General features: G+C 37.0%; 1 protein-coding gene across 14 annotated transcripts in view; it reads right to left on the bottom strand.

The window, feature by feature from the left end:
- Positions 1 to 27,035, bottom strand: part of PPARGC1A (PPARG coactivator 1 alpha) — a 626,509-nt gene that overhangs the window by 9,378 nt on the left and 590,096 nt on the right. For all 14 annotated transcript variants that reach the window (XM_081048191.1, XM_081048194.1, XM_081048184.1 and 11 more), the window contains 7 exons: positions 26,378 to 26,500; positions 25,292 to 25,496; positions 21,224 to 21,269; positions 21,041 to 21,114; positions 8,183 to 9,098; positions 7,533 to 7,637; positions 7,261 to 7,381 (listed from right to left, as the gene is read on the bottom strand). In XM_081048191.1, coding sequence (XP_080904317.1) covers positions 7,261 to 7,381; positions 7,533 to 7,637; positions 8,183 to 9,098; positions 21,041 to 21,114; positions 21,224 to 21,269; positions 25,292 to 25,496; positions 26,378 to 26,500 — 1,590 coding nt within the window. The remainder of the gene's footprint in view (positions 1 to 7,260; positions 7,382 to 7,532; positions 7,638 to 8,182; positions 9,099 to 21,040; positions 21,115 to 21,223; positions 21,270 to 25,291; positions 25,497 to 26,377; positions 26,501 to 27,035) is intronic.

The raw sequence follows: 27,035 nt of genomic DNA, 5'->3' as shown, positions 1-27,035 counted from the left end.
TTCGTTAATGTCTACCTCACCATACAATGAAAGCTTCATGAAAGCAGAGACCGTATCTCTCCTATTGACAACTATGTTTTAAGGGTACCTGAAACATAACGAAGTCTCAATGACTATTTGCTGAAAAATCAGGCAATTGCCAATCAATTCATCCTTACCCCATTCCTTTCATTACATCAAAGATGCCTAAGTGTAGTCCTCACTCTCTGAGACTCTCTAAGACTATGGAGAATGAAGGGCAGGTTTGGTACTTTATCATAGCAAAACCTTGCCCACGTAGCTCAGCTGAGTGAATTAACAAAAGTCCCCATGATTTGTTTTCATAGGCTTAAGTGTTAGAAATGTGGAGTAGCTACAAGTTTGCAAGACTCTAAGTCTTAAGGTGGGGCTCCCCTGAAACAGTCGGTAACACACAATTCCTCTGGCATCAGCTTTTGAGTCTAAATAACTGACCAGATGATGTAAAGCAAACAGAGCAGCCTGTCTGATTCACTTCCATGTAGATTGTATGTCTCAATCGAAGGTGTAATTGTGTTGCTTCACAGCACCCAGCACATACAGGAAGTCAACAAATATAAACGGATGGTGAGGCCCATCCTGGGGCAGCGTTGCACACTGGAGCAAGGGAATCATAACATCACATTCCATTCTATTTACGCAGCCAGCTCTAGCCAAACAGTCAAATGTGATGGGACTGTTATCTAAACTTCCTGGCGCCTGCTTGCATGGGTGTTAATGGATTTATTTTTTAATGAGCTTTTTTAGGAAGGTTACTACTGTATAGAAGAAAAGGGGGTGGGAAGGAATGCAAAAGAGAGAGAAAGAAATTGAACCATCACAAGGAAATTGCTCAACTACCATTATGGGAATACACACAGCCTACATATTCAAGGAAGTTAAAGCTAAAATCGACCATATGCACGTCCATATGCAGACATATTGGGATAGTCTCTGAATTGCTTCTTTATACAAAGCTGCATGCAACAATGATCCCACAAAGAAGATAAACCAGAGGACCTTTTATGTCAGATACTGATACATTCTGCAGTAAAAAGAGGATACAACCTAGAAGAGAGAAACAGAATTCCAAGGGCCTGGTCCACAATCACTTAAATTACCTATTTGTCTATCACCTCCTTTTATGAAACATAGGAGTGGGACCACGTCTTGCTACCTTACAAAGACCAGAGATTGACTACATGTTAAAATTCTCATTTGAGAAAATAATTGGAGTGCTCAGTTTTCCTAGTGCTAGAAACAAAACTAAAAGGCATCTGAAGGTCTAAAACGTGAAGACAAAAATCTTTCCAAGATTGGCCAAAATGTCTAGCGAAGAACCGATTATTTTTTACATGTTGCAGTTTTATTAGACAGATGAATAGATTCCATATCTTTAAAAAACCTCAACATTTGCAGCCAATTTTTCAAGACATTAATTTCTAAACAGGAGATAAAAGGAAAGAAAATCAAAATGCTTAATAACATTTCCAACTTCTTAAAGGCTTGGAGGAACTCTAAACCTTTGGCAAAAGCTTTTGAAAAATGATTTTTAGACCAGTTTTCACTATTGAGAAGGACGTAACATTTATCAAATATCTTTTAGCTTCAATTTTCACAAAAGCTAGTTTGCTGATGGATTATAGATAATAAAATTGAAGATCTATGTTGCATTAACAGGTATGGTAAATCCTCATTATATCAAAACACAGGGGATAAGTAAAGAAAAAAAACCTGACTGCATTAACTGACTTTGCATTATCAAAATCTTTATCAAAAAGTGCACAGAGCCTCCCAGTAAGCTGAAGAAAACATACAACAGTTGTTTTTCATCAAATAATAAGCTATTCCTGGTAAAAGGGGTTTGACTAAAAATAAAAAAGAAAATTAATAGGGAGATTAACATTTATTGTCTAACGTGAAACAAGTACTATGCTTGATGCTTTTCTATGGGTTATCTCACTAAACTGTTCTGCAATGCGAGGTAACAAGTAACAGCCTGATAGAATTTGGATTTGTGTCCTCAGAACTTTTATTCTACATTTCCAAATCAGAATAACATAAAAATTCCTCCTGCTATACTAAGGAAACTGCATTATCAACTCTGGCAATGAAAGATCTGTGTTCTTTTCCAGACTTCCTCAAAAATTCCACGGAAATTATAAATATTAAGATGAGATGAATGGATAAAATCGATGCCATTTCTAGAATGAATGGTATGTATAGCCAGGGCCTCTATTGAAAGGATAAACGAAGAGGGCTAGGTGGCCGTGCAAAGATACAAATGGACAGAAAAATGCCAAAACTCTGACAGAAATCCAAAAGCAAAGCTTTTTTTCCCCCTTCTTTTGCCTTTAGTATTAATTATACTCTTTTAATTCAATAGGCGTTCAATAAGTACTCACTACGAGGGGGCACTCTTAGGGAAGACACAAAACTATAGCAGTTTTCCAAAGTTATCCCCATCTCAGTAATGCCCAGGGATATTCTTCCTTAGTGTCTAAGTTTGGATAAATATGACTAAATTCAGGTTAGTCTGCTTAACTGCTAGCGTGCAAGTAAGAGCTAAGATACAAGTGAACACAATGATCAGTCAGAAAACATGAAAACTCTAGACTTAGAGTATATATAACGACTTTTGATAAAACTGTTAATTTTTAAATAGTGAGCTTACGCTCTAGATATATTTGCTTACATGAAATATCTCTTGAAAAAGGCTTGAATAGAAACTACTTAATTTTCTCCAAAAAGGAATAACTATGAGAAATTACACTTTTTTTTTTCCATTTGGAAGAAGCTGATAATTATCAGCGATGATGCACTGTTCCTGGCTCCTGGGCTGCATACTAACCAATGGAGAAGAGAAATGAAATGGCACAGTCATTGCTTAAGCACATCTGGTTTTGGCTTTAAGCACTGAGCCATATCATAATGTCTAGATTTGCCCTTTAAATTAACATCCCATTATCATGTTTTCTGGCAGGAAACTGTACAGATTGCAAATGGAGTTGGACTTAGAAGTCCACAAGAAATTAGAGCAGTGACAGTTTAGACATTAAGTACTAAACTCTGGCTTGCAGGGTTCCAATATAACCTGAATTATTTCAAGTCTATGAGACTGAGGAAGACAGAGAGTGAATTGGCTTTTGAGAAACAGTTTAGATGGAAATTGGATGAAAGTAACAACTGAAACCATGCCAATATTCAACCACAATATATGAATTAGTAATTACTAGTTTTCTCTTAACACTCTGATTTGGGTAGAGTTTTAGAGGCATAAGCAATGAAAAGTTTATAACACCTCCCAAACCATCCCCTTATGATGGAGCTCAAAATAAAAGCAACACAGACCACAAGACGAAGGCAGCAAAGACTACTTTAATCTTTTTTTAAAATATCGATTATCATATAATTTTAGCATTATTTTTTCCATTTCCTTTTGGAGCCTCTGCTTTGTTGGTCCCCTAATTATATGATAGATCTGAATTTATGCAAAAATCCAGCACTCCAAATCAAAGTATTCTAAATATAATTTGCTACTTATTCATTACATGAAGGGTATCTCAAAAATCTGATGGAAATTGCCTACCCGACCAACTTAGGTAGACGGTTCTAGTTCCTTTATCTGCATCATGAATGACTTTTCCAGCTAACCTAGTCAAATGAATCAAAAATCACTGCATGTATCTCTGTGCCCAAGTCCATAAAAATATACTTTGAAAATGAATTTTGGAATAAGAAAGCAGATCATTTTGTGGAAGGAAATCAATCAGAAAATCTTCATGTGGGTAAACTCATTAAATAGTTCCACTATGCCTTCAAGATAGACTTCAAAATCTTTATCATGCCTTACGAGACCTTTCGAAGATTTGGCTTCCACAGAGCCCCCCAGACTTATTTTTTGCCACTCCTGTACCCCAGTGTTCTAGATAAATGATGAGCAGTTTCCCAATATCCCTTGCTCTTTTTCAGAGACCTAGTATGAGCTTTACAGCCTCTGCCTAGAATAGGAATGTCCAATAAAAAAATAATGCAGCATATGTAATTTAAAATTTTCTAAGAGGGTAAAGGGGATCAAATATGGTGATGGAAAGAGAACTGACTCTGAGTGGTGAACACACAATGTGAGATGTATAGATGATGTAATACAGAATTGTACACCTGAGATCTTTGTAACTTTACTAACAATTGTCACCTCAATAAACTTTAATGAAATTTTTTTTCTAAGAGACACACTTTAATGATATACATTATTTAGCTCAATATATCCAAAATATTATCATTTAAACTTGTCATTGATATACAAAATATTCATGAAGTATTTTACACTCTTATTTTTGTACAGTTGTCAAAATCCAATCACACTTATAATGCATCTAATTTCAGGACTAGCTGAATTAGCCATATGGCTAATGGCTACCATATTGAATAGTGTAGGAAACATTTGTCCTCCAACTCTTTAGGTTTCAGATCAAACTCACCCTCTCCAGGGATGACCTCCCTCATCCCCAGGTCTGAGTGCCTACCCATATGCCACTACAGTATCTTAGATGTAGCACTTAAGACACCCTACTGCCCATTTGTTTGTCTTTATCTCCCAGTAGACTTGAAGCTCTCTAGATAGAACGAACCAGGTCTTACCTAATTTTATATTGCAATCACCTAGCAAATATTCATCACATAAAGAGTCATGGGTTTTCAATTATGTTAAGCAGAAACAGCATATAATTGCTGAATTGGTTTAGCAGTTTTAAGTCCCAAATCTTTATACTACCTACAGATCACTGTGTTAGTAAATAATCTCTATGGCATAGTTTTTAGTTTTCAATCTGCTCTTCAAAACCAAAACAAAAATCTCAAAGCCAAAATTCTCACAAATGCCTAGGTAATTTATAATTATTGAATGTAAGCCAAGTTGACATTTGCACTATATAAACCATCTTTCAAAGAGAACTGATAAAAGATTGTCTTAGTCAAAGACTTAAATAAGGAGCTGGTCAAACTTTGTGACACAAAGAGAAGGCAAGGTACTGTGTTTCCCCGAAAATAAGACCTAGCCAGAAAATCAGCTCTAATGTGTCTTTTGAAGCAAAAATTAATATAAGACCCGGTCTTATTACATATAATTACATATTATATTACAGTAAAATAAGACCTAGTATTATATTATGTTATATATTATATATTATATTATATTATATTATATTATACCCTGTCTTACCGGGTCTTATATTAATTTTTGCTCCAAAAGACGCATTAGAGCTGATTGTCTGGCTAGGTCTTATTTTCGGGGAAACATGGTAGTATCTGAGTCCAAGCTGAGGTTCATGACGTCAAGAGTGATTTTGACTCAGGCATCAACCATGGAATGGAGACCAATCACACTATTTGATCCATTTGGAAAGAGCCAAACTAGCGAAATGGCACATCCCTCCCTTGCTCCACTCCAGTTAAGTATCTGGCACTAAATTTTCTTTTGAAGGACTAAAATAACCACATGTTATTTATCTACATTTATTTACACAGCTTTGATTATATCTATGTTGTATTTTACTCAAATAAGCAAACATATGAAAAAAGAATTAATCTCTCTATTTAATGGCCATAGCTCTGGGAAGAAACAAAGGATTTTATAAAGTATGAACTTGCAAACACTGAAATAATTATTTTCCTACATGCTTACTCAACATGATTCTCCTTTGTAAAGATTAACTATAATGTGCCATATTAAAAAGGCTGTGTAAACTACATGGCACTATATAAATGTGAGCAATTATCATTATTGAATATGCTATTAATTAAAAATAGAAAAGTTAGAAAAATTGAATTTTTAATTTTCATTAGTCTTCTTAAGTGTTAACTAATGATACTCAGGCAGACCTTAATATCACAGTTCATTTGAAAGTTGAGAAAAATGAGGAAAGGTGTTGTAATTTGCACAAGGCCTTTGATTCAGTCTTAGGTAGATTCAAAGTTAAATGACAGCAAACACCCTAGACCTTTAGCCTAAGTATTCAATTACTTTCCTCATCTTTCTCCTTGAGTGCCTGCGATGAACAAACCTCTCAGTTAACCTTTTTCCTCCAGCTGATAACTGTTGGCTAATGCTTGATTTTGACTGCATTAGTCAGCTCTTTTATGTAGTTATTTCAAGATTTTGTTGATGGTAGTGGGTTTTCTTAAAGGAACCATATAAGTCTAACCTTTAAAATTCCTTTCCGTACATCTTGGTTTGCTTATATGCAAGGCTGTCAAAGCTGATCTTCACGGAAACAACTCTTAGCAGCTAGCCCAGACAGGCAGCTGCTGCAATGCACAAAAGCAGTGCCGTTTCTAATGGATTAGCCATGGCTCCCTGGAGCACCCTGTCAGGAAACACCCTAAGACTCTAGGGGGGCTCGGTGGGAAAGAGTGCCATAATTGATTAGGAATGTCTGCCATGCACGAGTGCTGGATGCTGACAACTGGAGTGTCTCATATTTGCCCTCCAAGGTCTAGGTTGATAAGCAATGGGAGGAAGCTGGGGTAAAGTCTACCCATTAGTGAATAGCTGCTGAAAAGGTACAGACCCAGAGAGAACGAACTAGCTTAACATAACCTGGGTCTTACCACCGAACAGACAGTACAGTCTATTCGTCAAGTGAATATAATACCCTGTGGTTAGTGGTGTCAAAATACATAATGGGTTATTTGGAAAGTAGTTCCTAAGAAATGTGGATGTGTCAACTGCCCAGTTAGGTGATGACCCAGTACAAATAAGAAGAAATGATGACTTTCTTAGCCAATCTTCCTTTACTGACTCCTTTCAATCTAACTTGAACCCAGTCTCTTTCTTCATAGACAATCCAATCCTCACATCTGCCAAAAAGATAAACCGGTGATACCTCCTCATTTTCCACTTAGAGAAAAAAGAAGCAAAGAACAGTAAGAAGAACTCATCCTCTGACCGGATGGGACCAGTATCTGACTGAGGAAATCTTTACTCCCTCCATTTCTAAAAACAATAACGAGCTTCCAGGTGAATGAGAAATACACTGACATAATGTTAGGTTTTCCAGTAATTTGAGTTAAGAGAGATTGGGGACTCAGTGATGATTTAATGCCAAAAGGCTGACTGTTGCATGTTCTAACAGAGCTGTAGCTTTAGTTTATTTTCCAATCTACAAAAATAAAAAATAAAAAAATAAAAACAGGAAAAAGAAAAGAAAAACAACAAAAAGAGAAACCCTCCTTTAAAATGAAAGTTAGCTCCAAGCTGCTTACAATTGCCTTCTGCCTCTGCCTCTCCCTTTGTTTGGCCCTCTCAGATTCCCGCTTCTCATACTCTCTGCGGTATTCTTCCCTCTTCAGCCTTTCGTGCTGATATTCCTCGTAGCTGTCATACCTGAGAAACATAACTTCATCATTAAGTCAACCACCTCCAATTGCACAAGCAGAATGAATAATAAACTGGGGAAGGGTAGGGTTTTAGATAACATCTTGTCATCTAAAGGGAGGGATGAGAGGAGCCCATGAAAAATGACTCGCATGGTTACCTGGGCCTACGGCTGTAGGGCGATCTTGAACGTGATCTTGAGCACAGAGGAGAATTTCGGTGTGTACGGTGTCTGCAGTGGCTTGACTCATAGTAGTAGCAAGATCTGGGAGAAAGAAGAAAGATGAAAAGGGCATTTGCAACTGCCACTTAACCCCCCGCTGATCAGCACAAGGGAACACCCCACGGCACACTGTATTACATAAACCGGCTTTCTTTTCCCAGCTACTAGCGAGATTTCCCAGTGACAGTTTCTGATCATCTAGTCAGCTTAGAGGTCTGGGAGTGATGTGTTCTCTCCAGCATCTCTTATTGATGTTAACGCCGAGCGCCAGTCTGGTACACTGTCAGCTTTATCTTGCTTGGATCTCCACTATCCTGGTACAGGGCAGCTCTCCAGGTAATGGAAAAAGTTAGATGAGCAAGTTTCTTACAAATTGCTCCCTGTGATCTGACTGGCTCAAGGCACTGTGTTCAAGGCTGACAGATTTAAGAGAAGATGAGGAACAATGTGTGTGTAACAACAATCTCATTAGTTCTGTGTTACCAGGAATGCAGTGGTGAGGGGCTGGGATGCCTGTGGGGTTTGAATGCTTGCTTTTGACTTCCCGGGAATGCCTTACGCTGTGGGTGGGTTTTGACAAGGTTTACCTCGAAGAGGATCTACTGCCTGGGGACCTTGATCTTGACCTGGAATATGGTGATCGGGAACACGACCTGTGTCGAGAGAAGGACCTTGAACGAGAGCGCATCCTTTGGGGTCTTTGAGAAAATAAGGATTTGGGTGGTGACACGGAATCTCTACATGGAGAGTTAAAAGAGGAGCAGGAAGGCGACACATCGAACAGTGAATAGGATTGTGTGCCATCCCAAGGGTAGTTCAGTTTATCACTTTCATCTTCGCTGTCATCAAACAGGCCATCCATGGCTAGTCCTGAATTTATAAACATAGGTAGTTTGGAGAATTGTTCATTACTGAAATCACTGTCCCTCAGTTCACGGGTCTTGTCTGCTTCGTCATCAAAAACAGCTTGACTGGGATGACCGAAGTGCTTGTTGAGCTCGGCTCGGATTTCCTGGTCTTGGAGCTGTTTTCTGGTGCTGCAAGGAGAGATCTGCTTGCTCACCTCCAAAGTCTCTCTCATGTAGCACTTGCCTGGATCTGTGGAAGAACAAATCTGCCCCTGCCAACTGGAGGAAGCATCTTTATATTCTAGTTGTCTAGAGTCTTGGAGCTCCTGTGATAGATTAATGAGTATTTCCGTTTTGGAATTGATTGACTGACAATAGTCATGGTCACCAAACAGCCGTAGACTGGGTCGCTTGGCCTTCCTTTCCTCGTGTCCACTGGGGAGCACTGAGGTCTTGCTGAGTTGTGCATACAACTCAGACTGCTCAGGCCCTTTCTTGGTGGAATTATTGCCTTGGGTACCAGGAGACTCGCTGTACCGGGGCTTCTTTGATGGCGGAGGTACCACAGTCTTGCAAGAGGACTTCAGCTTTGGAGAAGCCCTGAAAGGGTTGTCTTGGTTGGCTTTATGAGGAGGAGTTGTGGGTGGAGTTAGGCCTAAGACGAAAAAAAAGAAAAAAAAAAAAAAAGGGGGAGTAGGGAGGGAAAGAGAAAAGAGACAGAGATAATGTTCTTAAATGCCAGGATATGTTTTCCTAACTTTTCCAAGATTTCAGACAATGGTTAAAACTGAGTGAAAAAGAAGGAAACTAAATTCATGACAAGACCTGAAAGAGTGACTCTCTCCCTCTAAGCTTCTGTCACCAAGAAAAGATGGATCCACAATGCCAGGCAGCAGTGAGAGTCATGATATTTTGTATTGCAAATACCAATGCTAACAGAATCTGCTTCCCAGAAAATGTTAACACATCCCTACTGGCCTCCACAGCCCCAGGCATTACCAAAGCTCAAATTTTCAAGGGCATCATATCATATACGTTATGGAAAATTAACACGGAAAGACTCAGGGGAATCACAGAATAGCTTTGGTGGCATTTGTCTGCAAAAAACGCTGCCAAGGATGCAAGCGGCTTGGGATTTTTGGTCCAGTCAAGGAAATCTACCCATGGAGCCAGAGTTAGGTAATGAAAAACAACAATAACAACAACAACAAAAACATACATCAGATGACAGCAAATGTGGGGCAGGGTGGGGACGACTCAGGCAACTTCAAAGTAAGTTCAGTAAAATATGACACACAAATGCAGGGAACAAGACAACTCTACAACTTGATGGCAATGATTCTTTGTCTCCACAGTTCATTAACTTAGTAAACCATGGCTAATGTAGGTATAATACATTCTTGTAAGCATAACTAATACATTCTGTCTAAAATATGGTTCTGCAACAGAAACCTAAGTGAACAGTAACACAAAATATTGCAGTGCCAGGGGACCATTTTATTTAGAGCACAACATTAGAGCAGGTTATGAGGCTGAAGGATTGAAACGAATCCAAGCTTCAGCAACTAACTAATTAAAAGTATTTTAAAAATGAAGGAAGAAGGGGGGTAAATCCATCAGTCGTTGCCTTTCTTGCTTTTGTACAGAAGGGCAGAAAATTCCATCACAAGTCATTGTGACAGAGTCTGTGAAGTGTATTTGCCTCTATCAAGTCTCACCCCTGAGTAAGTGCCATGCATTCCTTTACACCGAGAAAGAATAATTGTGGCATGGCTTTAGAGTCCAAGGAACTTTGAAGAAGGGAAGGCTGGAGTTCAAATGGCTTTATGCTTACAAGGGAACATTTTAGTTTACAACACACTTTCTATTTAGGAGGATGGGTGAATGCTATTCGGCAAAAAAACCCTGGGGTTAGACTTAAGGCAATAGCATGTCTCAAGGAAAGGCAGAGAAATCCTACCTTGCCAGGAAAAAAAAAAAAGAAAAGTATATATATTTATAAAGAGAGAACCAAGTAGGTCACAGAAAGCCACATGAAATTTTCATATCAACAGGAAGGTGATGCCTCTCTCTCTTACTTTATAATAAAGAGATGGAGGAAATTTATATTCTCCCCAAAATGAAATATTTTATGCCAATATTTGCCAATTTTTATTATGGATAGCTAATTCTCCCATAATGAGGGGGAAAAACGGACAAACTGCAGAGTGGTTTGGCTTTGGAAATCCATCCCAGAAAAGTTCAGAAACACAGGAAAAGCAAACACAAAGGGACACATCTGGGTCTCAAAAACGTCTCCTTTATTAGCAGCCTACTGTATGCCTACTTCTCTTTGCTTAGAGATAACAGGGAGGTGACATATGCTTAAATGAAGCATCTGCATCATCGTGGCACACCCTCCTTTTCCCTCTTTCATGGACACATGTGTCTTTTACTCAATCTTAGAAATTCCCTCTATGGTCAGTCTTTTCTTCTCTCTCTCTTTCTGTTTTCTTTTCCCCTTGTTCTCTACCTTTTGCACTGCCCATTTATAAAGTCTGCTACCTTCGATGACCATTACAATAAATTTAAAGATACTAACGCCCAGCAAAGAAATGACAAGTTCTCAAATATTTCTCATAGGAAGCTAAGCTGCTCACAGAAGTAATGATGACTAATCTCTCTTTGCTGAGTAAATAACAGTCAAATATTCCAAATGATATAGCCGTTGAATTGGGGAAAGTGACATTCAACATCCTAAAATCCAACTCCATAAATCTTTTCATGACACCCCAAATTAAGGTAATCTTTGCTTTTCCAATAATGTACTGCCAGGATCACTCACTTGATACTTATCAGATATGGCTATATATTCTTGCTTGTCTTTTTTGAATGTGAATTATATCTTGTCTCTACAAATAGATTATAAGCTCTTAGTGAAATGTCGCTCGAGCTTATTTTTACCACACTTTTTCCTCATTTTTATTTTTATTTTTCTAGCTCTTCCTTCAATGGTGGCTCACACATTTCAGTGGCCCGAGGATCACTTGGGAAGCTGGTTCCACATTTTTAACGAGATGGTTCATAGACCACGTAGGGAGAGCCACCGTCGGACACTGCGTTTGTGGCACGCCAGCTTTTACTCAGGTACGTGTATTTTGACTGACATTCTATACTTATGAAAAGAAACCCTAAACTTCAGAAACACCAAATTAGGACACTATTAAAGAGAGACTCGTTCTAAAAATAGCTCAGCTATCTAGGGATTTTAAATATAGAAATTCTTTTTCGTCTTGAACATTCGAAACCGTTGTCCTAGTACCTAAGCTCATTATCGCTTAAATAACTGATTCTCAAGTTGCTCTTGGGAGTGGCGACACCCCAATTGTAGTTTCTTTGAGTTACAAACAAAGTCTTTCACCTCTTTTACATAGTGGACAGCTTGTGGCCATCGAAACGAGTGCCTGTGTGCTGGACACCACAGCGCATGCAGGTGTCACAGGGACAGCCCCAAGGGCTTCACGGTTCTTTGTAATATAGAAATAATTCTGTCAAATTTGAAGTAAATATATTTTCTTGCACATATGCTTAAACTGTACAGAAACTCTCTGAGATAACCAAATACACGCCGGGAGTGAAAATATTAGGGCTGTAAATTTCCGTTGGCACTCCTTGTTCAAACAAAAAAATACTTGCTTAGTGGATGGAAGTTATTTTCGGATTAGTGAGTAGGTGGGTAGAGGAAAATAATTCAGATAACTCCCTAAACTTTTTACTGTTTACTGAAACGTTTTTAATCAGAGAATACCTCCGAGCAAGACTGAGAAATCTCAAGAATCACAAGACTTTGAACTGCCAGTACCTAATTGAAAATCTATTTCCAGAGATAGTTGAGACCCAAAGCAAAACAACAGTGTAAAAAGCATTTTTTTTTCCTTTTAACATAGCGTCAAACTTTTGAGAGCTACTCATGGGACAGGGAACCCCTTGTTGCTCCTGAACTAATTGGATTTCTCGAACCCCATCTCTCTTACCCAGATTTTTCCCCCCTGAGGTAGGACGACAGCCAATACCAATTCCTTCATGCCTCTACCTTTGCTCATGTTCGCACTAATCGCCGGACTCGCGATTTCATCCCACAAGCCTGAACCCACAGTGCTAATGCCTCCCAGAACCTCCGGATTATTTCCTGCGTGTTGATTTTTCTGGGGAATGTGTACATTTTGGTGTTGACAGTACAAGGTATATTCCGTGCTCTCTCTTGAACTTAGCAGGTTTTGACAGATTTGTGTGAGGACAGATGGCCATTACAGGCTGAAGGCTGACAAGAGGCAGTTCAGAGCACTGTTAACAACAGACTTGCACAAACTCTCAGCAGTGCAGCACTGTGCGGAATGTAATTCAGACTATAGCTTTTTTATTGCTGCCTATTTTCTTTTGTCAAAAGAGCCTGCTGTGCAGAGCAACAAATGGCTGCTATTACCCAGAATGTAATGGGTGTCAGACAAATCACGTAACACAAACAATCAAGAGTATGTAGGTCATATTTCAACAGAGCACAACCTTAGCAATATTTATGATTACTGCATTGAAATGTGCTCTATAATAAACAAGTACCTCTCCATCACTCACACTTATGCACTTCTGCACAGCAAATCTGCGAGAAGTGGTACACACTCTACAGTCATCTTTTTAAACAGCCCTTTTATTAAAAAAAAAAATCAGAGACAAGTTTTGCTTTGTTTTGTGTTTCATTGTTTGCTATAAAACGATTTTCTTTGAGGAGTTCTCTTTGGGGTTTCTTTGTTTAATTGAATGACTCTGGTTAATGGTGACTCCTCTCCTCTGTTCTTTGTGCTCCACTATCCACCCAATGGCTTCAGCAGGATCTTCTTTTCAAAAAAAAGTTTATAACATCTTACAGAATCTACTGCTAAATCTGTGACTTGCTTTGCATTTTCTTTGACAGTGGGAGTTTTCTTAGGTCGCATGCCAACTCAGATAGTTCTAAAGGGAAAACAAGAAGAAGATGAGTTTCTAATTTACTTAAAAACTCACCAAAAAAAAGACAGACTGGACAAGGAGAAGTGTGTGACTTGTCCTACTCCCATATTTTTGGCCTCAAGAACTTGGAGTGGGTGTCAGACGGGCACAGAGAGGCTGATACTCACTCAATATGAGCTGTTAGTGCTACACCAGTCAGAATATTTCCTGCATAAAAGCTTCTCCAATGCCCTCTACCCATCCCCACCTTGTCCAAGACTCCCTGGAGCAACACAAGAGCCAGCAGCCTAAGTGTTAACAATTCACACAGAAGGGCCTCCCATACCCTGCTCTGGCTCAGAGGGCCCTGCCTTTAATGCTTTTTAAGCATTTCTTATATCACCCCTGATTACTGGGGAACAAACTGGCCTTGCAGAAAAGCTTCAAAACATTTCTATGACATGTGACTAATTCCCCAATTCTTGTTCATGGAAGATGAAGATATTATCAATGGGCCCTGGTGCACTATCCCACAGAGCTGGGGCAGGAGAGGGGAGCAGGGTGGGGATGAGGGGCATCTGGCTTTCTAGGTGTTTACCACCAACCCCCACCCCCACCGTAAGCTCATGTGGGAAAGGAAACTGCTTTGTTATCCTTGGCTTAAAAGAAACTGGATAGTACCATTTTCAGAAAAGAAAACTGAGGAACAAAGGAATGATCTTTCCAGATTTTGGGTCAAGAAGAATGAGATTAAAAATAGAAAATGAAGGATGTGCTTGAAATATGGAAGAAATCCCTGACAATAAGAGTTGCCAAACATTGCAATAGATTGTAAAGAATATTTGTTGGGTCTCCCTTCCTCGAATTCTTCAGGAACAGGAATGGATTATATGACCTGTCAAAATCACTTTCCAGTTCTCTGACACTATGGTTTTCCTTTTAAAACTACCAGCTACTGCTCGTATTTTGTTTTGGTCCATTTCCTCAAAGATAAGTCACATACAAAAGAAGTATATAACAAAAGGGTACAGCAAATTTATGCTGTTTGTCAATATTCCATGCTGCACAATAAACTTTTAAATGAGAGTCCAAATGTACACACACATATACATCTCCACATCAAAGAAACAAATGTTAAAACCGATTGATTGGTTAGTGTTTTCTTTTAAAAGCACAAGTCCATTGATATGCACTTTGAATGATCACCGATTTACACCGAGGGAAAACATTAAGGAAAAATAAAAGACACCAAATCACACATCCACTCTCCTCAAAACCATGGGGAAATGAGGAAAAAAATATATATCAATGGAGGAAAGAAATTGCTAAGACCTAATGTGTTAGGGTGATGACATTGTTGATTATTTAGCTCTTCTCATTTCCCTAATTTGTTATAAAAGTTATATTGTTTTTTATTACTTTTAGAGTAATAACAAAGAAATTATATATACATGTAGATACACATGTAGATATACATATACATGTAAATATACATATATATACATATACATGTAAATATACATATATACATATATATACATATATATACATATATACACACACATATACATGTAAATATACATATACATGAGATTTGGGGTAAGTCACTTTGGTCCTTAACCAAATTTCTTCATGTCTTATGGTTAAAACCATCATCTTGTTGTGCTGACTTTGCTTTGCCAATCCAATTTCAGAAACAAAAAATTCTAGAGCTCTGAAAATCTCTGTAAGCAATAGATTTGAATGCCTTCTGCCAAAAGAGCATTCTCTTTTCTCTCATCTTGCTTTACTAACAGCTATTTTGAAATCAAATTAGTTTTTACACCTGTAAAAGAGAAGTGTTTTTTTTATCAGCCAGAATGAGCTAGTTCAGGACAATCACAAAGTCAGACCAGCTGGCGATACCTAATAAAGCAAACTTCCTATCTCATTCCTCCTGTTCCTCAAAGACTCTGCAGATGGGACAGAGGGATTATTCTGGAGGTCTTAGAATTTTGTTGACTCCTTACGTTTCCACATAAACGTTTAAAATTTTTCACTAAAATTTGTGAGAGTAAAGAAAAAACAGACACCAGAAAGTCTTGGGCAAAAGCTTGACACAATTTCTCTGCCATAACCAAACAGATTAAGCATGTAGACCAAGGGTCAACAGATCACCACCACCAATGCTGTTTCTGTCCACCCCATGCTGTATCTATGGCAGACATCACTAATGGATCAGACAATCCTACTGAGCACAGATTTGGCCTTAGAATCCTTTTCAACACAATGTTCCTGGCACCCAATACCCATCCATGACATTTTGGCAAGTGAAATGAAATCTCTTTAACATAACAGATGTCGACTACTATCTTTAAAATTCAGGCCTCAGGAAAGAGACATAATCTGTAGTCAAACAGACCTACTTTGAACCCAGGGTTCACCAAAGAGCCAGAATCAACATACAGCTTTTTCCTCAACAATTAAATGGGCAGAGAGTCAAAAAGATAATATACACGTAAAGTGCCTACTAGTAATGTGCCTAAACGCCTATTTGTAGTAATGCCTAGGTCTGGCTAGGTCTTATTTTGGGGGAAACACTGTAGGAGATGCAGCTGTAGAGAATGTATTAAAGAGGAGATTTTCTATCTTGACTTCTTAAATCCCACACCCATACCAAAAACAGTATATGTTCAATTTCATGGGGAATGAGGGAGATTTTGCCACAAAAAAATACATAACTTCGTACATGAGAGTGCCAAAGAGGAGATAACATTACGGTCAATGAAAGGGAATGGGTAAATAATATCACAAATTGAAAAGACGAGCAGCAAGGTACAATGACCTCAGTCGATGAAGTTAACATATAATTAGTAATTAAATAGCTAACATTTATAGAACACTAAATGTTTTCCATGTTTTATCTCACTTAATCCTCACAGTGATTGAATGAGAGGCAGGTACAGTTACTATCTTCCTTTGATGCAGAAGGATACTGAATTTTATAGAAGTTACCTCAAATTGACCAAAAGCCAGATAGATAGATGCGGGTAGATCCAGAATTTGAGCTTGGTGTTGTCCAATATCAGAGGCAAGGTTCTGCACAACTTCATTAAGCTACACTATCTGTTTTTCAAAAATCATAATAAATTACTTTTATTTGGAGCATTGCTGCTTATAAAGTATATTAGTTCAGGTTAAACCACATGAAATTGCCATTTTTGTATGTCAAAAATGGTTGAATACTGGCAATTTTCTGTTTCAACCTATAATTTTGTCTTTTGAGTCAGACAGTAATTTTATTTAGGAATTATGAATAGGATTTTAAAATTCAGGAATCTGAGACCTACAAAAGATTAAGGATATAGAAAAGAATCTTAGTAATTAAAAAATGAAGGAGGGAAAGTGTGTCTTATCTTATACAATGCCATGCTGATGGCACTGCCCATGCCAAATTCTTTCTTACCTCAACATCTTTGATTTGCTGCTTCCTCGCTTCTGCTCCATCAATATCTTCTCCCCTTAAGTGAGGTTAGCTTGTGGAGAGCTCAATTTCCTCCAAACCTTTCCATGGATCACCTCTGCCATTCACTTCCTAGTGATGTTGTCTTAACGTTTCTTTCAGTCCTGACCTGCCTTTATAATGCTTTTCAATCTTCTCCGTAATCATTGTATTTAACTCAAAGCCATGTTACAGGGTGCCCTCTGATAACTTCTTCACTTCCTTTTGTGATTCTTTTGAGGCACAATCAGTGTTGGTCCCATCCTCCAAACACTATTACGCAACAAATTTTACTCTAGATTTTTAGAGAGGGAGATCATACACATCACACATTTCAAATCCACAGTATCTCTACAAAAAAAGAAATCCCTCTCTTCCACCAGTCTCCTTCTCCATACATCACCCTCCAGGTCAGTTCCAAACAGTCCTTCCAGCTTCCTTCAGCGTCCTCCAAGCTCCTTCTCATTTTCCTATAGCTCTGAGTTCTTTCTCTTACGTAATACAACTTGGCCCTACCTTGGCTTCTCTAATTTGCATCTTCACACTATCAGCCACCATGCTTAACAAACTATAAACCACTTTCTCTGTCCCCCTTTCTTAGGAGGCAGCAAAAGATTATGAATAGTAGTAAATAATATTGTCCCTTCATGCTTCTTATACAATGTGTTCTTTTCTCTCCACAGCCTATAAGCCCACATCTTAAACACAAGAACATTTATTTAGCACCTTTTATGGGCCAAATACTACGCTCCATGCTTTACATGGATTATTAGTCTCTATGTCTGACCTTTGCTGTACATCCATTCACCGAGACCTATCATATTGCAAGCATAGAGTAGGTATTAAAAATATGTTGTTAAATTGATTTCCATTGTAACCAATAATCTTTCAAAGCACCAAGAAAAAGGGATTTAAACTAGGAAGATGAATTCTGGTCCACTGACAGAAATAAATCCACTGTATATATTTTTAAAGATTCCCAATATTAAAAATGGTATTTTGCATAAATCTCTGCTTACCTTTCAATAAATAATGTAGGCTATTAACCTATCAAAATTGTAACTAAATTCTTTAGAATTAGGTAGCTACCAATAAGAGAAATATGAAAACTTATGGCATGAAGAAAACAAAAAGTGCTTTTTTAAAAAACATAATCTCACTCCATGTTTCCCCAAAAATAAGACCTAGCCAGACCTCTAATGCGTCTTTTGGAGTAAAAATTAATATAAGACCCAGTCTTATTTTATACAAGACCCGGTATATATATTATATTATATTATATTATATTATATTATATTATATTATATTATATTATATTACATTACATTATATTATTTATATTATTTATTTTATATTATATTACATTATTATATTATTGGATTATAGTATTATATTATATTATTATATTATATTATAGACCCGGTCTTATATTAAAATTGAGTTGATGGTCCAGCTAGGTCTTATTTTCAGGGAAACACAGTAATAGAAGAAATACAATTTAAATGAGATGTTCATGCTCATAAATTAGCAAAATATTTAAAAATGAAGACATCAAATGCTAGCAAGAATGAACTAAAGTAAGTATATCCATAGAGTGCTAACAGGACTATAAATGGAAACACCACTTTCAGAAAACACTGTGGCAACGTATTAGGTTGGTGCAAAAGTAATCACAGTTTTTGTAATTATTTTTAACCTTTTAAACTGCGATTACTTATGCACCAACCTAATACTATATTACAAAGCCCCAAGATATTTATATCCTTATATTCAGTATTAATAACTAGTAGGTATTTATTTTGAGAAAACAAGATTTAAAAATTATAAACAAAGATTTCCACTACAGTGCTATTTCAAAATGATAAGACTCAAGCAACCTAAATGTATAACAGTAAGGGTATGACTAAGTAAATTTTGATATACTTACTCAAACTATGCAGCATGCTAAAAGCCTGATAGTAAAGGTCCATGGTGATACAAAAATTCTTTATTAAAATATTAACTGAAAAATCAGGCTGCAAAATCATATATATGTGTGTATACATATATATATGCACAAAATGATCACAGATGTATAAAAATATCCATAGAAAACAATGCTATGGATATTTTTTCACCTTAGAACAATGAAAATGCTCCTGCTAGTTAATATTTTGGACATTTTTATAGTAACCTTTATTATAATCACAAAATAATAAAAAGGGTTTCTTTAACAGAAAGTTTGGTTTCAGTACATACCGTGGAACTTTACTAATCTTCTCTAAAACAACGTAACGGACTAATACATTCCTTTCAGTTAACTTCTTACTATGAGCCACAGTAGTATATTTTCTCAAATCAGTTAATGCCACTACACTGGTGACAAAAATAATGTAAGAGAATAAAATATTATGTAAACTACAACATATGAGTAAAAATGTTATTTCTATAAAAAGACCCAATAAAGGTACATCACTAAAAGAAAGCCTGTCAAATTAGTTGTAGATGGATGCTATTGGAAAACACTGAGGAAACATGGGGCATTATGATTTACATGAAAATCATAAAATTTAGAATGATTCTGCACTCCAACTACCACACAAATATCTTAATACCTTTAATTCTTTTCTTTCAAAGTGTAAGAAGCAAAAAGTGGAGACCATTTACAATGCATTATTAGTGAGGTTTGTGTAAGAAAGATGAATGAATCTCTAGTTAGCACATTTAAGTTCAAGGTAAAGATCTCTGTCTTCTACAAAGAGTGTAATATTTTAATGTATATTTATGTTTTAAGCGAAAGCAAAATGATAAAGTAGTATATACTTTAATCAACATTTTCAATAAACCTGTAAAATACTCATTCTTATTGGTCAGATAAGGCCTCTATTGCATGTAATATATACACCCAAGAGTAATTTATAATCATATATGTAAATTATAATTGATTTAAGAGATGTTATGTATATGCTTATAAGCAAATATATGTGTATATGTATGCATATAAAGATATATTTGTATATAAGTACATATGTGTGAATCTACATACACACGTATAAAATGTATATAAATACCATGAAATTAACTACTTTACTGCTTTACCAAATCATGCAATCATGCAATAGACCTTGCATAAGGAGGTAATTTACCAAACTCAAGTGTGAAATTAAATTTATTGACAATGACCACAGTGCGTGTAGGCACCATGGTTCTGGTTGAAAGCATCTTGTTTAACTAACTGTTCATTTACCCTTATCAGCAATAGCCAGAGCCAAGCAAATTCTTGTTCAGACATCCTAAGGTTCACTTTCTGGTGGGGCTCAAGTACCTAAACCTAAAAGCACTTGATGCAAAGACACTATTTACAACCAACTCAGAAGACTACTTTGGAACTCTTGGTGTTAGTAAGTTTCTCACAGGTCAGTCCAAGTATTTAATGCTCCTTCCTCTTCAGTGTGTGAAATAAAGATGGGCTAAATGAGTTCAGAAGTTCAAATGGTGAAGAAAATAGCTCTTGTGTAACACCATATAAGACCATTTTGTTTTGGTGAATGGGTATATTTTCATTTTTCTCCTTTGCTGAAAAGATATTAAAATGGTAACCTGTATGGGAGAGGATTATACTGTTAAGTACAATGGAAAATGTGAAAACATTCCAAGGGAAGCATTAAGAGTTAGTAAACCTGCCTTCAAACCTTTGTCCCTTGCTTTCTAGCTCTGTGATCTTCAGCAAGGTAACTAAAATCTCTGAACCTTAGTTCCTCATCTTAAAAATGAGAAAACTACCACCATCCTTACAAGGTCTTGTGAAATTAGCCAAAACCACCGATATGCCTGGCACATTTATTGAGTGGAAGATCAATAAATGTCCATGTCTCCTCCTCCTCAAGTTTTGGTGTCTTAATCTGAAAAGGGTTATTTGAGGATCCAAAGCAGTAATATATATATCAGGGAGTCTGGCACAAGTCTGACCCAAAACAAATTTCTTCTCTTGAAAAAAATAAACAAACCACTGGAAATATTTATAGATAACTTCTTATCCAATGTTGTTTATTCTCTGTTAATTTCATTAATCACATAAAGAATACACTCTAATTTAATATATATTACACACACACACACACACACACACACACACACACACACACACACACTTCCAAGTGAAATGTAAGGCTTACCTGCAGTTCCAGAGAGTTCCACACTTAAGGTTCGTTCAATAGTCTTGTTCTCAAATGGGGAACCCTTGGGGTCACTGGAAGATATGGCACATTTATAAAAACAAACTGAAATGGAGTTGCTGTAGCCAAATGTATTAGAACCCCCTTCCCTTTCTGAAAATGGTTACATTTCTTAATACTTACTTTGGTGACTCTGGGGTCAGAGGAAGAGATAAAGTTGTTGGTTTGGCTAAAGGAAAAAAAAGGAAACTAATTATGAAACATTGAGTGTTTAGATTTGTTTTCATTCTACTATAGTCAGGTTGGAAACTGGAAACTGGAAAACGAAAGTAAGGAAATCCCTGTATATTGGATCAAAGTCAGACAATAGTCCATTACCCTTAAAAAAAAAAAAAATTCCAAACAACATTTGCGTCAGGAAACTGGCATTCGAAAAACATATAAAAACAGAATTTTCCTAAAAAATGTAGCATCCCTGTTAAGGATACAAAATTTGTATCATACCATCAGAGCAAAATAATGTTTTCTATTTTAATTTGGAATACAGTACACGGTTTGTTTAGACAAGAAAACAGCAGAGTAACTACAAATAACAGAACGTTATGAATATTTAGTTGATTTTTCTTCTAAAATGTATAATTTTACATCTGGCCTGAGAATAGGCTATTTCTATAAGGCCAAAGTTCATACAACAGCCATTTCATTTGCTAAAAATTAATTGAAAGATTATGGCAAATTTGGACATTGATCCAGATGGCTTAAATGGGGTTCAGGCCCCCAAATCTGATAGACAGCTAAAGTAGATATTATGTTTATCAGCTGAAAGACTTAAAGACTTGCAAAGAGAGCTCATCTACTTCCTTTCATGCTTCTTAAATTTTACCTCCTACAGAAGGCATTTCCTAATTATTAAGGGTGGAGTAAGACTTCTGATTCCAAAATTTCAATTGCTTCTCTTTGGCAGTCACGTATTTTGAACAGAAGAGAGGAAAAACACGATGAGAAATGCCCTTGGGACATACATCCATATACTCTGTGTGTATATATATATATATATATATATATATATATATATATATATGCTTATCTGTAAGACATATTTATACGTACGTAAGTTGATGTCAATTTTTTTCCAGTAAAATAACTACTTTCAAAAGGTCAAGAGATAGTCATTTATGTAATGAAAATCATAGACTTGAAACCAAAAATGTCTTTAGAATAAACTTCCTTATTTTATGGATGAAAGACTCGGAGAAAAATCTTTAGAGATGCTAAATGATATTTCCAGGGCCATAAAACTGGCTACTCAGAACCGGCCCAGAATATGTTCCCTTTCTCCTATTATCAAGAGGAACTGCAACCAACAGATATTAAAGCAAATTAATCAACCCCAGTAATTAAGGTCCTCTGAAATGTGAAAATATTATTTATATCCAAATTAAGCTGAAATTAGGTACTTTACTTGTATAAATAGTATTTACATATTTAATTGGTAGATTTAGTTTTTAAACAATGGACTAGTTTATCATCTACCCAGTGTGCATCCAGTAATGTGAAACTCATGCTGTCATCTACAAATTAGGTACATTGATTGATTGGCTTTTTCATATATACAGATAAATGAACAGGGTTTACATTCATTTTTTTTTAGTATGTCTGATATAATGAGCCTTTCAAAAAGAACACACTTATGAAAGAACTTTCCCCACTTTTACAGCGCTCAACTAACAATTAGGATGATGCAAACAGGTTCCATACCAGAAAATCCACCAGATATGTACATTTATTGAATGTATATTGAAAATATCCATTAAAAATCAGTCACTGGAATTCTAGTTTTCAAAGTATAAGTAGGCTATCTGAAATGCTCAAAGAAAGACCCCCAAAATTCTGATCGTTGGGTACAGATAAGACCAACTGGCAATGGAAAGACAGGAGTAGGCGGTAGCCATATTTAATGAGAGCAAAAGCAAACAGGAAATGAGGGCCACAGAAGGGGTAGAGCCCCTAACCACATACAGATCGAATCCCTGAATAAACCCATGCTCACAAAAGCTACCACTAAAGGGGCACTGATTTGGTTCACTCAGCATTTAATCCATACTGTTTCAATGAGTGGTAGACCAGAGACTGTATTCCTTGAGGGCAGGAATGCATCTGTTTCATGCAGACCATGGTATTTTTGATGGTCGAATGCATTAGTAAATGAATGAATTAATGAACCAGCGGGACACCAACAGGTACCAAAAGCCAGACTATTATCCTAAGGAACTTAAAAGAACCTGACCCCACAATGTTACAATGTGCACACATGAAGTTTAGGGAAGAAAAATTACAATACATTAGGAAGCGTAACCTCAGTAGTTAGATCGTCTTAGTTATTGTCTTCAATAGTTCATATATTTTTCACTTTCGAATTCTGAATAATTTAATCCCTGAAGCTGAGCATTTATCTCCTGTTGGTTATTAACAGCCAGCCATTTTTATTTTCTTTTAGACCTTTAATAACTACAGGAATATTTTTTTTTCCCGGTCAAAAGGCTTTGTTCTGGGGATAAGCTTTTCACGCCTCACCACAGAAATATACTTTTAAAAAACCCACATGCAGCAGGATTCTTCTAAAGACTATTCCTTCCATAGGCCAATTTAATTCCTCACGGCCATCGTTTGTAATAGTTTACAGTAATATTTAGTGGTAAGCAAATTTAAACACTGAAAAAAAATAAAACAAACAAAACCCTCAAAATCCAAAAGGACCAATTAAAGTTACAAAAAAGAAAATCTTTAAAACATGAGTGACTGGATTGGGTTCACCGACTACAAGGTTTCATCGAGCCTGGGACTTCAAATCCAGCTCCAAAACACAAACGCATGACTAGCAAGAGGTAAAATGTAGCCTAGTGAATTCTAGCCCAGCTGGCTTTCCTTCACCTGAGGACTTCAGCAACCATGAGTCCCACAGCACGGCTGGTTCTGCTCTGAGAAAAACTCTTTCAAAGAATGTATATGAGGGACCTATCAGGGCGAAGCAACCTAAAATTCTTTGGCTCATTTCGATAAAGACACTTTCCTGAATTAACAGAAAGGGCTGGAGAAGGATTTTGAGATAGCCACCAGGAAAAACCTAACCAGGAGCCAATTGAAAATAATAAAGGAAGGTTCCTGAAAATTCTGGGCTTATGGTGAGGTAGGAACGAGAAAGGAAAATTCAAAACACTGGGAAAGAAAATACTTAGGAAAAGCAGCAGCAACAGCGTACCTGTGTGAAATAATCATGGTTCAAAACAGGGATCAGAGGCTACCACTCTGCAGCTGGAAGGGGAAGTTGGGAAAACAAAAGGAAAAAAAGAGGTGGATGTTTATAATTGCTATTTTAGAATATGCCTACTTGCATTACAAGGTAAGAGGTCTTGTTCACGTGAAAACCGGAATACTTTAAAGTGACAGCAACTTTCAACAAGCTCTCTTTGGGCCTCTAAAACTAGAATATTTTGAGAGAAGGAGCCAAAAAGAAAGAAAATTACATCTCTGTCAAGAGAGGTATTCGTAAAATCGCCCTGATCTGCCTCAGAAGCAGCAGCTTTCCAGTAACATATGGGGATAATAAAAATCAACCCATGTTTCACTTAATCTAGGCAATATATTTTTAAATAGAAAGAAAAAAAAATCCTAAGAATTCCCAAATCCATATGTACAAAATAAAATCCGTGAGCCTAACATATATTCTCAAAACAATACAAAACAAAAAAGAATGCACTTAATAATCAGCAGAGGCTGCATAATTATTATTTACTATTTCTTAAAGTATATACAGCAAATTAACTATGCCTCATTTTTTTTTCCATGATTGAAAGGGGGGGAAAAATCAAAGCTCTTTAATGAATTGCCTAGCGCCGCTTGCTCAGAGCTTCAATTATCTCAGCATTTCAGAGTTCATGTAAACCTCATCTGATGTTTCAATGCACCCCGTTCGCCACCACCCCCACCCGGCTAACATTTCAAGTGCCTTTTGGCGATTGTGAATTAGGCTGCATATCAGCTGAATAGGATATGTTCAACCTGTGTCCGAGGAAGGATTCCGCCCCCGCCCCCCCATCTATAATAAAGTGCTGAATTCTCTTTCTAGAGAGACACCACTGGAAAGGAAGCCTGAAGTTTGGGCGTCCATCGCCCGCCTGGCGCATGCTTGCTTTGCCTCTAGAGCCCTTGCACACAGGGTGTTTTGGTGTTTTTTTTTTTCCCCCAGCCTACCTTGTAAATGTTGCGACTGCGATTGTGTGTGGGACTTCTTTTTGGAGGTGCATTTGTCTCTGCTGCTGTTCCTGGTCTCTGTGGGTTTAGTGTGAGGAGGGTCATCGTTTGTGGTCAGATACTTGAGAAGCTCCGAGCAGGGACGTCTCTGTGGCTTTTGCTGTTGACAAATGCTCTTCGCTTTATTGCTCCATGAATTCTCGGTCTTAAAAACAAGGCATAAAGAAAGCGAAAATTAGTGAACTGAACCTTATCAGAATGGATATAGGTTTTCTGAAGAGATGAGATTTTCAATGAAGTGTTCAGTCTAAGTGTACTAGTTCTATGAGCTGTGAATAATTGTTTGCAGAACAAGGAAAGAAAATTACATTTAAAATTCCTAAATGACATTTAGGCAGCTTTTTATTTCATTTCTCCTACATTTCAATGTTCTTACTCAGCAACATGTAACTAACAAGACCCTACAGCGCCTTGACTGTGAATAAAAAAAAAAAAAAAAAATGAAAATAAGCTGGTTTAAACCTTAATTTGCCACTGATTGCTGGAGCCCAGTATTCACAATTCTCTTAAGTACCCCTTAACACTCCGTTTTCACTCACAGTGAATGGCAAGACAAACATTGTTTAATACAGCCCACTAACCGAATTATGTCATTGCCAGCATTCTATCCAATTAATGGCAGAGACAGATCTTTTGCGGTGATTCCAAAGCAATCTTTCTCAGGTTAGACAGCTGGCAAAACGGCAATCCTGCATCTTAAAGTCACTCATAGATAATACCAGCCTATCAGCAAATTAAATTGTAGCCCATATTGCCGCATGTATTAATAAAGTAGGCAAGGAGTAACAGACGGTGGAACTTCCATTTCAACTGTCCAAACACAAAGTGTAAATGAAGTCGTCCTGGTTTAAAATAGCTGGAGTGCTGCTTTTGGAAACCCATTTCATAATCAGTTTCACCATGAGGAGGCAACTGCAGGATCCCAGCTGAATTAACACATATAAATAAACCTATCATTTGTTTTACAGGTTCAAGCAAAAACCCTTTGTTACTGTCCTTCTTACATTAAAAAGTTTAGATCTGTACCTTAACAACGGAGGGGTTTGTTCTGATCCTGTGATTATGGTTTGCATGATTCTGGGTACTGAGACCACTGCATTCATTATAACTTAGCTGAGTGTTGGCCGGTGCCAGTAAGAGCTTCTTGAGCTAGAAACATATCAGAGAAGGAGAAAAAGCAAGGAAAGTTAAGCGTCTTCTAAGCATTAGAGTAAGTTATTGACATTTTAAACTTAAATTTAATTATAATCATAAAAAGTAATCCTATCACTCTTTAATTATACCACACCTGAGCACAAAAGTACTAAACGAAATGTATATTTAAAAACTAAGAAAAAGTTTGGCATTATACTACCAACTGAAAGTATTTCCTTTTCCTACATTTGACACTTAGTATTGTCTACCGATTTCTTTTAAATACAGTAAGGCAAAAGTACCTTCCTAAAAGGATTTCCAAATCACTGCTGGGTGAGAAAAGCTGCCTTGCTAAATGAGGATTTGGGGAATAGGAAGGGAATATATGGACATATCCCCCTCAATAACTCAAATGAACAAAATATCAATACATGAAAGATTCTGTGATATTCTGACTCGTGTTGCATGATCAAGCATAAAGCCTTACTGATTCAAAGAACATTTGGATTAAATGAGTGGCTACCGTTGAAGAGGTTTTGTAAATAGAGTC

This window comes from Rhinolophus hipposideros, assembly GCF_964194185.1.
Source record: "Rhinolophus hipposideros genome assembly, chromosome: 1".
NCBI lineage: Eukaryota > Metazoa > Chordata > Mammalia > Chiroptera > Rhinolophidae > Rhinolophus > Rhinolophus hipposideros.
Note: the sequence above shows the minus strand (reverse complement) of the source record. Positions and strands in the feature narration are given on the sequence as shown.